Source organism: Cavia porcellus, unplaced genomic scaffold, assembly GCF_034190915.1.
Source record: "Cavia porcellus strain 051 isolate PalLab524CR breed Dunkin Hartley unplaced genomic scaffold, mCavPor4.1 scaffold_19, whole genome shotgun sequence".
Lineage (NCBI taxonomy): Eukaryota > Metazoa > Chordata > Mammalia > Rodentia > Caviidae > Cavia > Cavia porcellus.
Genome location: NW_026947502.1, coordinates 3538992 through 3556651, shown reverse-complemented (window position 1 = coordinate 3556651; position 17660 = coordinate 3538992). Strand labels below are relative to the sequence as shown.

At 40.4% G+C, this 17660-nt stretch overlaps 1 protein-coding gene across 20 annotated transcripts in view; it reads left to right on the top strand.

The window, feature by feature from the left end:
• Rapgef6 (Rap guanine nucleotide exchange factor 6) overlaps positions 1-17443 on the top strand; it is a 221301-nt gene extending 203858 nt beyond the window's left edge. For 14 of the 20 annotated variants that reach the window (XM_063230557.1, XM_063230561.1, XM_063230559.1 and 11 more), the window contains 4 exons: positions 5324-5549; positions 7509-7993; positions 12620-12934; positions 14013-17443. In XM_063230557.1, coding sequence (XP_063086627.1) covers positions 5324-5549; positions 7509-7993; positions 12620-12934; positions 14013-14038 — 1052 coding nt within the window. In that variant the 3' untranslated portion in view covers positions 14039-17443. Of the gene's footprint in view, positions 1-2176; positions 5178-5323; positions 5550-7508; positions 7994-11387; positions 11417-12619; positions 12935-14012 lie in introns of those variants that run through there. The other 6 variants (XM_063230567.1, XM_063230570.1, XM_063230569.1 and 3 more) reach the window with 3 other exon arrangements.
• The last annotated feature ends 217 nt before the right edge of the window (positions 17444-17660 follow it).

Genomic DNA, 17660 nt, shown 5'->3' with positions numbered 1-17660 from the left:
TTATTTCTAAAGCTTTAAATAACATAACCCTTTACAGTTTTTCACATGAGTAAGTTACTGAACTGTATCAGGTAGAGGCAGTCTGAAGCTGTTCTCATTCTTTTACACGTATTCTCATAATCAAGACTGAAGCCTTTGTGACTAACATGGCCAGTGCATGCAGAGTCTGTTTGTGTTCATGTACTTGTAGCACTTGAAGTAGTGTGCATTTCTCACGTTGGCACCTCACACTCCATGTGTATCCTGGGGAAGGGCTTCCTAGTCCTGGGATCCACTTCATAGATGGGAAATAATTCCATCTTTGAGTGACTGTAGTGTAGTACAGTACGTGGCCAGAGAGGAGACAAGCCTGTTAATTCTAGAGCTTGCCCACATTTTCAGTTTCCTTTCCCTGCTAGGGACTCGTTTTTACCCCCCATGTGGCAGTGGTCCTGACTGTCCTTTGCTCTATCACTATGTAACTTATAAAATTTATAAGGTCAGGGTTCCTCTCTCACAGGTTGAGGAAAAGACCGTCCGTGTAAACTTCACACGTGGGCCAAAAAAAAAGAATTGTAAATCCTAGTATGTGGTAACAGAAGTGTCTCTTCTCTGCTGCCACCCCAGCAACATTGCTCCTATCTCTCCTACCCCACAACTGGGTCTGGCTAGAATTTTGGAAGTTTGCTAAGGAAAGCTTCATGGAAATCAAGTAGACATAAAACAGTATGTATAATAGGCATGTCTTTAAAACCCACATTTCTGGTCCTGTTGTAGCTCCCGTAATATTTTGTGAGCCACAGACCTGTGTTGTCCTCTTGGCTGTCCTGTTCTGCCCAAGTACCTCATCACATGTTGGTGAGAGGAACCGGCAGCCCCACTCACCGGACAGGACACCATGGACCATGCCCATGTGTTTTTAATGCTCTTGCAGAAGCACACGACATGCCTCTTGTGGAGGCTCTCCCAAGGTCCATCCCATTAGACTGTAAGAGGAAACTACAGCCCTGGATGATTTGGTGTTTTTTTGCCAAATGTGATTAGGGAAGACCTGTGTCAGAGACAAGAATATCCTCACTGTTCTTATTCCCAATAGAAAACCCGCTCTTGCCACTGGAAGAGAGAGATCTTTTCTCTATTATCTTTCACTGTGTAGCCAGCAGTTGACTATAATGTTTATAAATTTGTGAACTTGTCCTAGTCATGGTTAGAATCCTTAAAGGCCAGAAGAAATTCTTTCCTCCAACGCTGTTTCATGTTGTCACATATCAAAATCCCAGTTGAAAGTGGAGTTTCTCCTCTAGAGATGAGGTTTTGCTGGTTGTCCATGGTTGAACAGAAGTATCATTACAAGGGGCAGGGGATATAGCTCAGACGCACAGCACCTGCCTTGGAAGCACAAGGTCATGAATTCAATTCCCAATACCAAAAAAGAAAAAAGTCGTTACACTAAGTATAATTTATCAAGATCTGTTCTGAGTTCCTGCTGAACTTGGGGATTAGTTTATACAGTTAAGAAATTAGGAGTGTTTCATATATTTTCACAAGGAACATGTAAACAAGAACTTTAAAAAAGAAGTCAAGGGCCAGGGATGTAGCTCAGCGGCACAGTGCCTACCTGGCAAGAAGATCCTGAGTTGAATTCCCAGTATCAAAAAAAAACAACTAAATAAAAGAACTACTCAGTTCTCCATCTTAGAGTCACAGAGCCACCAGAAGTGGTGCTTTATAAACACATTATTACCTACGGTGTTTGCATGTCCTCCTCAGCTTGTTTGCTGTGGTGCTCGTGGCATTCCAAGCAGCCATTCCACCACTGAGCTATACCCACTCTAGTTAGTTTTTACTAAACTTTTTACAATGATACCTGCTTGGAAATTCTAGACATACATAATTTCTTGAAAAATAGTTCTGGTTACCTGATACTGTCAGATTTTCCCTTATAATTTTATCAGCTTGTTTTCAACAGAATTTTTATGACCAGTTTATTCTAGTCCAGGTAATCTTTTTCTTGCATTCTGTCATGTGGTAACTGTTGTGTTTATGTTGCAAAGTAGATTTTCCATGCATTAAAAGTAAATCTAGATTTTAATGTTAGATATTGTCAAGAAAATAAGTTTTACATAGTGAAATGTTATATATAAGCCAGTTAATTGTGATTAATTGGAAAGAATGAATTTTGCATCTCTCCCTCCAGTTGGCAGTGTCCTATCTGATCACAGCATCCTGCTGCACCTCTCAGGGTCCTCCTCACCCCCTTCCCGTGAGTCCAGCGCCAAGATCAGTGGCCAGAGCTGCCCAGGAATAGGTGGGGTTTACTTGCAAAAGAAAATCCTTCAGATTACCAGGAGCACAGCCAAAAGGACAGACAGGACCAAGAAGGCCACTGAGGAGGATAGAGACAGGACAAGTTGTGAGAACACAACCAGAAAAAGAATGACATCCCCGTTTAGAAGATTTAGGGAAAGAACTCTTTCAAGGGAGAGACTAGTCAACAGCCAGAAAGAGGATCACCGTCACGCTCCAGACAGCTGGGAGACAGTGAAGGATGAGGAAGGGAGAGACAACTGCCATTCCAGTAGCCGAGGCAACAGTAATGCTCTCACCTGCTTCTATGCGCGATTCAAGTCTAAGAGGAGAAAGACAATCTGACTAAGTTCCTTACTCCATTTTAGTGTGAAGTTTGTTTTTGGTTGTTAATGTAAATGTAGTTGTATTAAACCGTTTGTCAAAGATTGGGCAGATAACTTAGTAAAATATTATTAATAAGCATTTTATGATATTACAGATTCTGTGGCAACAAATACTGGTTTAAAGTGCCTTATTTGTACATGTTATTTTACTGATGTATTGTGCTTGCTTCGGCAGCATATATACTAAAATTATTGATGTATTGAGTTAGTAAACTATACTCTTGTTTTCTGTAGTTGGCTTTATTTCCTATTGCTAACAGCTGAGTGTGAGTGAAATAAGTAGAGAAAGCTTTTTAGGAACCCACGCTCACTTTTTAATGATAAAACTATCAATACTCTGATTCTCACTTCTGCCTCAGAGAACTGTATTGCCACCTTAAGCAATATAGTTTTTAAGCCAATGGACAAAAAAAGTTTTGGGGACAAGCAGTTGCATCTCTTCCACATGCACTTATATCATCCGCTGTCCACATAGCTCTGATGGACGGGGGATAAGCTAGGCTAATGTAACAAGTTCAAGTCATCTGGAAAACTTGTTTCAGAATGCAGTATTTGCCAGGTGTGGTGGCGCACTCCTATAATCCCAGCATTTTCGAGGCTGAGGCAAGAGGATTGCTGCAAATTTGAGGCCAGCCTGGGCTACATAGTGAGTTCAAGACTAGCGTGGACTACATGGTGAGACCCTGTCAGTCAATAAATAAATGCCTACATACTCAAGCAAGCAATTGTTAGCTGGGCATAGTGACACTTGCCTGTAATCCCACCTCTGTGGGCAGTTGAGGGTGGAGGATCACAAATTTGAATCCAACCTGGGCAATTAGTAACTTCACAAGACTGTCTCAAAGGTGAGTGGGGATAACTCAGTGCAAAGGCCGTGGCTGCACTCGCCAGTGCCACCAAAAAGAAAAGTGCAGCTGATGTGTCTCACCTCAGACCTCGCATGTTTGAACTGTCAGAAGTGGCCCCAGACTGTGCACTTTAGTAAAGTTCCCAGGTGGTTCTTGGAACTGGAGGTTTTTGAGAAATTTATTCTTAAAAACATAAGAACAGATTTTGAAATATTGAAGCACGTCTGTTCCACAGGATGCAAAAGCAGTGATTTCCATTTGAGATGGGCTTTGCTGTTGCTTTGTATTTACCACATGCATTTTCGTGATCCTTTTGAAAACTGACTAATCAGTTTATGGGCAGGCCGATAAAATGGACCCCAGCTTCAAAGACGTGTGACAGGAGTCAGGGACCATCTTCTCTTGGCTTCCCTGCTTTTTTGGCTCCATATGCTAAGTGAAAATCACACACTTTCTGGGTCTTGATTTTTTTCATTGAAAACTACTTAATAAGACTATTTAGTATTGTGCAAAAAAATTGTTTAGTGACTAATATATAAATATTTAAACTCTGAGATTCTGAAGCCAAGATCGGCCCTTGGGGCTTAAGTGGTCTCTTCCTTCTTACACGTAAAGAAGTGGACACCCTGAGGATTCTTGGAACATATGTCAGTGCCTCTAGTTCTTTTTAATGAGAGTTCTGGAGATTGATCCAAAGATTGTGTATTTTCAAACCTGTCTTTTTTTCTGTAAACATGAAGATACTGTTCACTTAAGAGACCTCCCCTTCTTGGGATTCCTAAGTCATTATCATTCATTTCTAAACAAAAGTCTGATTTCTTTTCTTTCAGTTACCAAAATAGACTATTATGTACATTTAACCATCATGCTGCAGATTTGTTGGGGACCTTTCCACCTCATTCCGTCCCCACTCCTTTATCCCAAAGAATACCGAGGAGAAAAATCTCTAGCTATCTGCTGTGCAGTAAGTCATAGAAGAAGTTAAAACATATAGATGCTCGTTTTTTTCATTTTACATTACTTAAATCATCAGTTTAGCTGTTCAGTCTTCTGCAAAGTGATAAAAAGAAACTAGGTATAACATTAAGTACAAATTTAAAACAATCTATTTAAAAATACTAAAACAGAGCTGAGGGTATGGCTCAGTGGGAGAGCATTTGCTTAGCATATGTGATGCCCTGAGTTCTGTCTTTAGCTTTGCAAAAAATTAAAATAAGGATGCTGGAATAATGGCGCTTAGTTTAAGCTAAGACTTCTTAAGGTGGCATAAGCAGGACATTTGGGGTAAGTATATGTAGTTTGAGTGTTAAGAAATGCAGCCTTTGAGGCCTTCCTCCTCTCTCTATCCCTAAGTAGCGTTTTGGATTCAGTTCAGACTATGAAGTGTGTTAATCAGAATTCAGTTCAGACTATGAAGTGTGTTAATGTGGTTACAAAGTTGCAAAACTGAAGTGTGTATGCTTCTTAATATTTAATATCTTTACTTCTTAATGTATTAAATACTTGTAGTTCTGTGAGAACCTGGGCAGGATATACTTTTGGACTGATTTTCTCAGTAGTACTGGATTTTGACTTTATTTTTCTTGAATTTGGAATTGTATTGGTGTGGTGAGGCTAGGTAGAGGAACGAATATGTGGGGAAATGTGTGGGAGAAAATAGCATGATTACATCTATGTGGATGGAAACTGAGGCTGCAACTAGTTTGTCTTTTGTTCTTTCTGCTTTCTCTCTCTCAAGTCCCTAGCCACCCCATCGCTTGTTCCTGTGCCTTGTAGTTTGACTAGTATGCTTTTCTTGTTCAGGTTACACACTTTTACCATCAGCTAAATCTGACAACTTGTCCGACTCCAGCCATAGTGAGATTTCTTCTCGGTCCAGCATCGTGAGCAACTGTTCTGTTGACTCCATGTCAGTAGCTCTGCAAGATGAGCGCTGTTCCTCCCAGGCCTCTGCAGTCCCTGAGTCCACAGGGATGCTGGAAAAGACAGAGCATCTCTCAGTAGGAGACCATGGACATCTTGGACCTGGGTAAGCATTCTTGTCTTTTCCAAAAAGCCCAAATTGCAAGCCATCACTAGCCATGCTCCCCAGCTTTGATCTTGTATTCTCCCACTTGGAGTAACAGCAAGACCAAGCAGATACTCTCTGTACCAAATATGGAAGTAAATATTATTTGAAAGATGTGAATAACTCTATCTGCCCCCTGCCATTGTGGGGATTAAAACTAGGGCCTTGCTGGGTATAGTGCACACGCCTATAATCCCAGCACTCAGAAAGCTGAGGCTGGAGGATTACCATGAGTTCAAGGCCAGCCTGTACTACACAGTGAGACCCTGTCTCAAAAAAGACAAAAAAAAATAAAAAATAAAATCAAGACCTTTACACTGAGCTACATCCCCAGCTCTATTTTTTAGCTTGAAACAAATTCTCAGTAACTCCATAAATTGTTCAGCCTGGGCTTAAGCTTGCAATCCTGCTGCCTCAGCCTCACCAGAGTACTGTGATTACAAATGCACAACATCACACTCAGCATGGGTATTTTTATCCTCTCCTTCTTCCTTCTTCTTTCTTCTTATTCTTTTTTTTCTTTTTCACACAGGGTCTCGCTGTGTAGTTCAGGTGGCCTTGAACTCACTATGTAGCCCATGCTGACCACAAACTGAGGGTGATCTTCCTGCCTCAGCTTCCTGAGTGCTGGAACTACAGGCATGCACCACCACTCCCTGAGCTTATCTTAAATAGTTGCCAAATTCAAGTAACTTTGTAACATTATATATTTTTTCATTCAGTAGGAACGCAAAGTGTGCTCACTATTGATAGGAGGAAAATGGTCCTTAAGATCCTGGGTGTGAGGTCCAAGGTTGTCCAGAAGTTGTGTAATAGAAAATACAGTGCTGTACATGTTGTAGACAGGTTGAGAGAGTAGCATGAGCCCTAGATCCACACTCTTTGAAAGTACTATTTGAAAAATAAAAAGAATCAGTGAACACAAGTTAATTTTTAAAAATTTCTAATTCTAAATTTCTATTGAGAATCAAGCAAACTGAAATCTTTTAAGAATAAAGTTGCTTCTAATCTGATAAATATTGGTTAACTCTGGTCTGCTTTAATATGCAGTACCTAAGACATACTAAAGTATTACTATATTTGTAAAGGCTTCTAAATAGTGATTCCATAAACGAGAGAATGTCAGAGTTTTTCTGTAAAAGGTAGTAAGTATCTAAGACTTAACAGGACACAACATCTGTGATAGCTCCTCTGCCACTGTGGCCCTGAAACAGCCATAGACAGTACAGAGGCAAATGGGCACCCTGGGTCCTGGTGCAGCTTTATAGAAGTAAACAGAAGGCCCAGATGTGGCCTTGGACTATGGTTTGGTGACCTCTGTGCCGTTCTGTAAACCAGGGTCCTCCTAAGTTTTTATGAAGGACTAGGTAGTGAATATTTTAGACTGGCAGGCTGTATATGGTTTTTGTCAGAAATTTTTTGTGCCATTTTTTTGTTTCATTTTTGTTTGAATGCTTTAAAAGATAAAAATCAATTTTTGTTCAGTCCATACAGAAACAAGGCTGTTGGCTACATTCGGCCTGTGTGCCTGAGTTTGGCAGTCCCTGGTATAAACGATGGGACCCAGCTAGTGGTTGCTGGGAAGTTGGTGTTTACTGGCTACCATACCGTGAGGCTAACCTCAGGTATACATTGAAAATAAAATATGACTCATCAAGTTGAGTTCTTCTGTATGTGTAGAAAACAGTATATTAACAAGGATGGAAACTTGTACTTTATTCACTTCAAATTTTATCATTTTCATTTAAAATCAATTTAAAATTCTTTGAGAAAATCTTGCCTAAACAGTGACTTTCTTCAGTGTGTTTCTAGCACTGTGTTCTATAGTTCTTTGTAGATGATAGTACTGGAAGTGCAAAGAACAAAGATTTTCAGTAAGCTGGTAAATTACTTTTATTTGTATATTATCTCCATTTTTAGGTGGACACTCTCAAAGCCATCTCTCATCAAGGGTTTAGCTGTCTCATCGTCTGTGAGCAACGAAGAGATTTCTCACGAGCATATTGTTATAGAAGCAGCTGACAGTGGTCGTGGAAGTTGGACTTCCTGTTCAAGCAGCTCCCATGACAACTTCCAAAGCCTTCCAAACCCAAAAAGCTGGGACTTTCTGAGTGCTTACAGGCATACCCATTTGGATGACCCCATTGCTGAGGTGGACTCCACTGACGGGGAGCTCTATTCCTGTCCTAAAGGCTGCTCTAGAACTTGCGGGCAGTGCAAAGGAAGCTTAGAAACCAGTCAGTTAAGACAGAGTTGGGCCTCCTCCAGTTCTCTCTCTGACACATACGAGCCAAACTATGGGACAGTTAAAAGGAGAGTTTTGGAAGCCACCCCTGCCGAGTTATCAGATGGCTTGGACCCAGTTTATAAAACAGTCACTTCAAGTACAGAAAAGGGCTTGATTGGTAAGTTCTGTGTATTGTATTCTGTGTTTGGCACTTAGAAATTATAGCAAAAAAACAAAAAGATAAGATATCTTGGCCTAGGATTTTATTCATGGAAAAATTAGTTCACTGGTTCTACCATTTTTTTCTTCTGTAAAAAAATTTTCCCCCATATTCAAGATTGAGGGACTTTAGGGCAGATACCGGAGCGGTTAAAGTGCAAAGTTTGGAGTTAAGGTATATAATTAAAGGACCAAAAGTGTCATGTTGTTGAGACATGTTTTTGTTTCATTGGATATCACATTTCTTTGTGGTAGTAATAAATAGACTGTCCTCTTCTGCACCTATAAATGTTTTAGGCCACAGTTTCTATCCATACATGATGGAAACACTGAATCTTCTGTTACTTTTTAGGAAGTAAAAATGAGAAAAATGTAATAAAGAAGTTCAGAATGGGCTTAGTGGTAAAATGTGTGCTTTAGTATGCACTAGTCCTTGGATTTTTTCCCCAGCATCACAGAAAGAAATGCAAAACATTTTCATTAAAATTACTATGTCTTGAGTATGTCAACTAATTAATAGATTCCATTCTGAGCTATTTGGCGTATGTCAGCCATCGGGCAATACTTGAAAATGCCATCCCCTGAATTGCATAAAAATCTGCATATAAAGCAATAGCCTCTACTTTTCTGCTTAGACATAATGACTAGCTGTTGAGTCAGTATTACCAGTATCACCTCTGAATTCTGTATTCATATGTCACATCTAATTACCAAAAATGTAAGAGGGAAACGTACTGATTTTCTTATTGTCAAATTGGGTTGTAGAGGGGTTTTTAACTTACTCTTTTTTTTCTCTAAAGATGTTTTTTAGTAAATGTTTTTAGTTCACTACTGTAGGGACATATATAAACCTGTGAACAAGGCTACAAAAATCTGATCATTTTAGGACTAGATCTAAAAATCTTTAATTTCTTGGGCAACTGACTTTTTTCTGGCACCAAGCTGTATCGCCAGCCCTTTTTCTTTTGTCTCATCCTTGTCCTCATCCTCATTTTCATTTGCATTTCAGTTTTTGAAACAGGATCTATGTAGTTTAGCTCAGCCTTGAATTCACTGCACAGCCCAGCTAGTTTTGAAATAACAGTCAGCCTGCCTTCCACCTGGGTGCTGGGATTGCACAGATCACCACCACGGTTGGCTTTCTTTTTTTGTTGCTTTGGTTTTTTGTTTTTGTGGGTTTTTGTTGTTATTGTTGTTGTTGTTGTTTAGTGTTGGTGGTAGGGTTTTTTGTTGCTTTGTTTTGAGTTAGGGTTTCACTAGATTGCCCATCCTGGGTTCAAATTTGTAATCTTTCTGCCTCCGCCTCCTAGAGTCTAGAATGACAGGCTTGCATCACCATATCCTGCTAACATTTTTCTCTTCTCCTGACATTGCTGCCACCACCATCCTCTCCCACCTTCTGTCCTCATGTGGAAATGGAATTCCTTTCTGACCTTGCTACTACATGCAAGTTTTACTGGGAGAACTGCAGAAATTTAAATATAGACAACCCTGTTCTCTAATGAAAGAGTTAGAATTATTTAGTGATCTGGTTAAAATTATATTGCTTTTGGATGCGCAGCTTGTTTGAAAAGTCAGTTCCTTTTTTTGTTTGTTTGTTTGTTTTTTGAAAATAGCTGTGTAGTTCAGCTTTGCCTTGAGCTCACTATGTAACAGCCCAGGCTGGCAAAGGTCATTTGCATAATCAAGAGGTTTAGATCCATTTGTCCTGCAGATTGGTTTTAATTGCATGGAACTTCTCTTATACCTGTTTCTAATAGTTTTTGAAGTCCCAGAGTATGTACAAACTTAGGGAAAAGAATGTGGAAATCAGAGAAATTCAATTTCAAGGTAAATTTCCTTAAATTATGGTTTTTTTCTTCTCTTATTCACTAATTGATGTAAAGGTAGCCACAGTGACACACACCTTTAATTCCAACTACATGAGGGACAATAAGGCATAAAAATGCCAAGTTCTAGGTCAGCCTAGGCAACTTAGCAGCACTCTGTCAAAATAAAAAGTTCTGCCATGGATATAGCTCAGTGGCATAAATGCTTGCCTGGCAAGTGCGAGATCCGGAGTTCGATTCTGGGTACCAAAAAATAATGCCTTTAATAAAAAATAAAAATAGAAACAAGTAAATTTTATTTGTTGCTGGGTGTGGCATACACAGGTAATCCCCACACTTGGGAAGCAGGAAAATCGTCATGAGTTTTGAGTCCCCCACTTGGGCTACAAAAACAAGTTCCAAGTTCCTTGCTATATAGTGTAGCAGCCTATATAGCTAGAGCCTGTGTCTAAAAAAGCCCCCGCCCCCAAGTTTATCTATTTCAGTTCACAGGTTGAACCGTAACTGGGTTTTATTCTTTTTTTTTTTAAGAAATAAATGCCAATTTGAAAAAACCATTTTAATCTTTGTCAGTGTATGTGTGTAGTACATAATGATTACATTCATAGTAGGGAATTGGTGCTGATGTACCATGTTAATTCGTTTTGCTCCTGCTTCCCTCCATCCTGCCTCTTTCCCTGTCCCTCTATCTCTTGGTCCTTTTCCCATTTGCAAAAACCTATCTTCTTGTTTCCTATTATCTGTCTTTTATTTAGCTGTTTGTTTATACTTTGTGTTTCTTACATGAAAAGCCATGTAATATTTAAGCTGTGTGTCTCATTTCATGTAACGTTATGGTCAAGGTATGTAACTGTATCCTCTTTTATGACAGAGTAGTGCTCATGTGTACATGTTCTTTATCCATTCATCTGTTGGTGGAATACAGGCTGCTTCCAAGTTTTAACTCTTAGGACTTGTGCCATTGCTGTGAACAAGTGTGAATGTGGTGCTGTACTCTGATGTCTTTAACTCTTTCAAGAATATTCCTAGAAGGGAAATGGCTGAGTCAAATGGAATTTCTAGCTTAATTTTTTTGCAGTCTCCAGGCTGAGTCCATAGTGGTGTGCCAGCTTACACTCACACGAACAGTAAAGAAGGGTTCCTCTAACTTCACAGGCTCACCAGCATTTGTTATTAGTTGATGTCTTAATAACTACAATTCTTTCTGGAGTAAGATAAAATCTGAGGGGCTGGAGATTTAGCTTAGTGGCATAAGCACCTGCATTGAAAGCAGGCAGTCGTGAGTTCGATCCCTGGTACCGATAAAAACGAAAAAGACAAAAAAAAAAAAAAAAAAAGAAAGAAAGAAAGAAAAAGAAAAAAGATGAAATCTGAATGTTTAAGTTTGCATTTCTCTAATGGCTAGAGATGTTGAATATTTCTGTGTGTGTTGATAGGCCCTTTGTACTATTCTGAGAAGTGCTGACTTCAGTTCCTCATTTTTTAAATGGATTTTTTTTCTTTTTTTATTTCTTTATATTCCAGATATTAGTCCTCTGCCCAAGAAGTAGCGGGTAAACATTTTTTTTCCCATTCCATATGTTGTCTCTTCACTGTATTGGTTGATTCTTTTGCTGTGGTGAAGCTTTTTAATTTGGGTTATCCCTTTTGTTGACTTGGTGTTATTTCTTGTCCAGTTGGGATTTTGCTATTGAGAAATTTTTTTTCCCTATTACTGTGTCTGCAAGAGTGTTACCTATTTTCCAGAAGATTGTTTCAGTTTTTTTGTTTAGATCTTTAATTCTTTTTGCTTTTTGAAACTGGGTCCTGCTGTGTAGTTCAGACTGGCCTTGAACTTATTGTGTAACCTAGGATGGCCTCAAGCTTGCAGCAGTTCTCCTGCCTCAGCCTCCTAAGTGCTGGGACTACAGATATGGACCACCACACCCAGCTAGGATTTTGGTACATGGTGAAAAATGAGAGTCTATATGTAAACTTCTGCATGTTCCAAATAGAAAATGTAAAAAGAGCTGGAAGTAGGGGTGGGGGTATCTTGAGAGAGAGAAAAGGGGAAAGGGAAGTAAGAAGGACCAGGATAGGGTAAGATATGTATTTAAATCAGTTCTTCATAATGAATATCTTCATTATGTAGCAGAAATATGTAGTAACTTTTAAAAAATTAAGGGGCTGGAGATGTCCTTCACAAGGTAATTAGCACAGTCCCCAACACTGCAAAATAATAGTAATAATAATAATAATAATATCTTTGGAAGAATTAGTGTATCTCTACCAATTAAATTTTTTTACATGCATGGGCTGAGTGGTCTTCACAGGAGTTAAATAAAACTGGTCATGTCTTATTTGTGAACAGCTCACAAACAGGTGGCCTGGATGCTGGTTCTATAAAAATCCTGATCAGTACAGAATGGATGGTTTGGTGAGCTGTCAGAGTTTGCGCCTCAGTCGCCTGCAGAGCTACTGTTGCTTAGGAGCATGACATGCATGCCCATGAGCTGAGCTGCAGGCGACTCCCTCCTTCAGCAAACTCTTTCTCTTTAATCTTTATAGAACTGGATGTAGTTGTTGATATATTTTTAAAACACAGGTTTGTAAAAGTTATCAAGCTTAGAAAAACGTTTTAATCAGCTATCATTGTTTGTAAATGTATTCATTGTATCTGTTTTTAAGTTTGCCATTGTAATCATTTTCAGTGTGGCTTTTTTTTTTCATTTCTTACATTTTTCATTAACATTTTCATTGCTTATTTTTCATGCTAGTGTACTGTGTCACCTCACCCAAGAAGGATGGTAGGTATAGGGAGCCACCTCCTACTCCTCCAGGATATGTGGGAATTTCCTTAGCCGACCTAAAGGAAGGACCCCACCCGCACCTAAAACCTCCAGAGTATAGTGTGGCTGTGCAGCGGTCAAAGATGGTGCACAACAGCCTCGCTAGACTGCCAGCCGCCTGTCTCAGTGGCAGCCCCGTGGCCTGTGTCTCATCGAAGATTGTAACTCGGCCTCAGAGGCATAATTTGCAGGCATCCCATCCTAAACTAGCAGATGTGACTGATCCAGATAGCGAAGCAGATGGTATGTTGACAAAATACCTTACTGGCTCTTAAATGAATTGCTAAACACAGTAATGGGTCTTTATTCTGGCATTTTATGGTGACCAGGGGTGTGTGTGTGTGAGCGCGCATGTGTGTGTACGCCATGAAAATTGCTGTTCAAAAATTTAGCGAAGCTGGGCATAGTTATGGATGCCTTTAATCCCAGCACTGTGGGAGGCTGAGGCAAACTGCAGGTTCAAGCACAACTGAGCAGCATACTGGGCAGCATAACTGAGACCCTGTCTCAGATTTTAAAAGAGGGGTAAGGTGTGGGCTGGGAAGCTTAGTCCAAATACCCTAGATTCAATCCCCAATGCCAGAAAAAAAAATTTTTTTTTATACAGGCATGGTGGTGCATTCCAGCACCATGGTGTAATTCCAGCTACTCAGGCAGGCGAGGCAGGAGTTCTGTAAATTGTAGGCCAGCCTGGGCAACTAAAAAGATCCTATCTCAAAATAAAAAGGGCTGGGATGTGACTCAGTGTCTGGTGCCCCTGAGTTTGAGTCTTAATACTCCCAGAAGAAAAAGGAAATCTCCAAATACAGTGGAACATTGTCTAAAGGGGGAAGGGGAACAGCTCGTTTTTGTGTGCCCGTGAAACCCCTTCTCCTGGTTAAACATACGATTGTTAGGTTTGGTAGCCAGCAGCTCATTGTAGCAGGGTGATTTCTAGATGACATCCCTGGAGTTGTGTCGTACATTAATGCATGAAAATGTGAGTGCCATTGTCTGAGATGATATTGTGTTGCCAGCAAACTCCCAGCTGACTGTAGTTGTGGCAATAGTTTGAAAAAATGGTTTACTTTATTAAAAATAAGGGTAATTTTACCCTTTTACCCAATAAGGTAATAAAGTGATTAAAAACCTGTCATGAAATTTCAGTTTATTGTCACTCATCAATATGATCAGAAAGTATTGTCAGACTGAAATCTGTGCTCTGATGGGATGTGTGAGAGAATTTCTTCATTAAAAATGATAGGATTTCAAGTAAACGACTAGATTACCCAGTTGGTCTTCATTCACATGCTGAACTGCCATCTTATTGTGTTATTTTCAGAAAATGAACAGGTGTCAGCAGTCTAGCCTTTGGGTGACCCACTGGATGATCCCTGAACGCCAGGGGGAATGGACGGAACCTCGTGATTCCATTGGCCAATGCCAACCCACAGCTCACTGCCACCGCTGGCCCGAGGTTCATTGCCTGCACTCCAAGCAGTGAGACAGACTGAGTGAGTGCACTCCTTCCATTTCACCCTGCAGGTGCGTGCTTCCCTCTGCTCGGACACTGTGTCTGGAAATCACCGACATCTGCACGCCAGACCTGCCTTGGGACCCCATCACAGAGCAAACTCAGACCCAGCAGCGTGCACATCCCCATCTACGTCACTGTAGATTTTCCTTTCACAGGTTATTTTAAAGACAGTGTTATTACTATTTCCAAGCCATAGCTGGGCTAAAAGATGAATTTAGAATGGCTGCCAATATCAAGAATATTCTTGTGTTATTTGAGAAGTTAACTTATTATTTGTAGTGTTGTGGTTTTGTTTGTATTTGAGGGGTTTGTTTGATTGTTTTGTTTAGCTCTTGTTGGCCAGTGTTTGTTTGAGACCAAAAAACCATCTCTGGTCTGACCAAACAGAAGTCACCTGGACAGGTCGGACCTGCGTAGAGATGGAACTTCTCCGCAGTGCCAGTGGGATGGGGCCGGTCTCAGTGTGGTCGTCGTCGCCTAGGAAGTCCTCTGCAGTTGAAGTGTTAGGAACCTGCTGATTGTGCTGTGAAGTGGTGCTGCACGGGGTTTCTTGTCAGTCCTTTGGGAAAAGAGGAGGTAGATGGTGACAGAAATGTCCCAGGAAGGAGGGTTGATGTTAAGTGACATGATACAGGTTGTCTGTGAAGTGAACGTCACGCTGCATCAAACCGTAAAATAAGAGTAAAGAGCCAGGAGAAAGTGGGGTCGGGAGCATTCTCCTCGGCAGAAAGTGTACTCTAACATTTCTCACAACGCAAGGGTAGAGTTCTTGTTTCTTAGAGGTGTTTGTTGTCATGAGGGCGAGCTGGCCGCTGCAGGGCTCCCCGGCACCTCACAGTGCCAGGCATTCGATCTTGAGGCTGAATAAACTCACAGCTCTCGGCAAAGGTCAAAACCAGCAGGAAAAGAACTGCTCAAAAGTTCTGTGGGAGACGGAGGGGCGAGACTGACAGACACAGCTGTCTCTTGGTCATTTATCCCCAAGAGGACGTGCCTTTTTGGCCTCTTGGGCATGGCACTCTTAATTTAAATATTTAACTAAAATTTCAGTAACTGTTTACTGGCTTAAGTGAATTTTTCATGAGTTTTAATGTATTCTGTGTATGGTAAGTGTAAATGTTTTCTTTTTTTTTTTAGTGTAAAGGCAAGTGAGATTTCATGAGATTCTTAAATTATAAGAAAAAAAAGCCAAAGCCATTGAGGTGCACTACTTAGACCAACTTGGAGCCAAAACAGATTACTTCACAGTGGTCGTTCACACGTGGCCATATAAGATTTAACTTGTGATTTCTTCATTTTAAGCATTTATATTTTATTCCCTAGTGTTCTTTTTCTGTACCCTATCTCCTTCGTGTTAGTTTTTTTTTTTTTGTAAGACAAGGTCTTACTTTGTAGTTCAGGCTGGCCTTGGATTTACTGGGTAGCCCAGGTTGGCCTCAGACATTCAGCAATCCTCCTGCCTCAGCATCCTGAGTGCTGGTTATCCCCTTCATTTTAAAACCATGTCACTAGGGCCAGGGATACAGCTGAGTGGCACAGCACCTGCCTCGCAAGCACAAGGTCTTGAATTCAATTCCCAGTACCAAAAATACTTTAAAAATATACACTGTGTGACTTCCATGCAGTAAATGGTAGTAGTTCATTTTTCCTGTCAAAATTGTTAACCATATTTTAGGGAAAATAACATGTCTAGAAAATTCTCCCTTGGGGAAAAATAGTAACATGAAGCTTAGCCTTAGAAATTAACGCCAGTAATGTTAACAATCAAGCCACCTGGCGCCACAGTTTTCTTGGTCCTTCAAAGTGAAAAGTTGCCTGAATTCAAGCTCTGGCTTGAAAGTCACACTGTGATGATTTGACCTGTGAGCAGTATCCTCCGAATCCAGACTTTTTACTCACTGATTTACGTATTTTTGCTATCACCACCTTTTTTATCAGGTTTGGGTATTTATCTCACTGTTTTATATACATGACTTCAGAAAACAGTGTGCTATGTGCGCAGCGTCTCTATGTAGCATGTCGTCAAGCCAGACGGAAGCCTTACTTGTCCTTGTCGTTAACGGTGTAAATAATACCTTGCACAGAGAGCTGAGGCCTGTGGTTTTGGACTTGCACCATGTCGCTGCCTTTGTTGTATGTAGCTTTAACTATGATTGTTCAGATCAGCTGATCACATTGATCAGGAACTAAAACCAAATGCTTTGCAGTTTGATATCCTTAAAAAATAAACTTGATTTTTTTAATCTTAATTTAGTTTACATTTCTTCCATTTCTTAGTTTATCCTGTGACTAGAACAGCAAAGCCTTAACCTGTATGTGCTCCAGTCCCAAATCCCCATTGTTTTGCTCATTTTCACTCTTAAATTGCTAACTGCATTGGAGAGGTCGATGCCTTCTCTTTCCCTGCAGCTTGACGCCCGCCCGGACTGCTGAGGCAGCAAACCCTCAGTGCAGGCTCTCACCGGCCGCTGCGTTCCAACACGTTTCTCATAACACGAGTCTGGAGGACCGGGAGGTCCAGCACGGGCTTCTGTTCAAGTTTGCTTCTACTTGAGGCTTCGTTTCCTCCACGTTATCACTTGGGAAGAAAACTCCTTCCACAAGTTGTCATGACCTGACATCTGCATCACATCCCACGTCTCCCCGAGGGGAGCAGCAGTCATGGCCACGGAGTTTCTAAGAGTGGACTACAAAAGTGTTACCAAGGTTTCCTTACATAGTTAGAATAGAGATTATTTGGGTAGAAGTTTCTGCAAAACATTATTTACAGTGTTTGTATCCCTTTAACATTAAAGGCTGGAAAAAAAGAACATCTTCCAGAGAGGCAATCGCAGTACGTTTTCAGTTTCAAGCCTGAACCTCCACCCATCTTTAGCATTTGTTATGCTTTTTCCTAAAGCTTATTTTTAATACACAGAATGCAGCTGAACTTGATCTTTTAATATGGGAATGTGTAAGCTTATGAAGAAACAAAATTGCACAGTTGTAATCAAATCGCAATTGTACTGCACAGTTCAGTGATTGTAAGGTATTCTGTAACAAGCAATGTTTGTCTCCTATTTTTTGAAACCTCTTAAGACTTACGTCTTTTAGAAAGACAGTGCCTCTGTATGCTTTTTGTATTTTTACTGAGTGTAAATATTTGTTATATTTTTGGTTAAGAAATTGTAAAAGTACCATTTATTATCACCATATCAAATAATGCATTGGTGGAATCAATAAAGGATCTGCATTAACCTTCTCTGTACTTCATTATGAACGTGTGGGACAGGACAGTAATCACCCTGCTGACTGAGGGTGCCAGCCTGGGACTCAAGTTGGTGTGAAAGCTTTATTTATGTTGGGGTTTTCTGAGACAAGTCTTGCTTCATACGTCAAGTTGATCTTCAGTGGCTGTGTAGCTGAGGCAGGCCTCAAACTTGTGACAGTCCTACTGTCTCAGCCTCCCCAGTC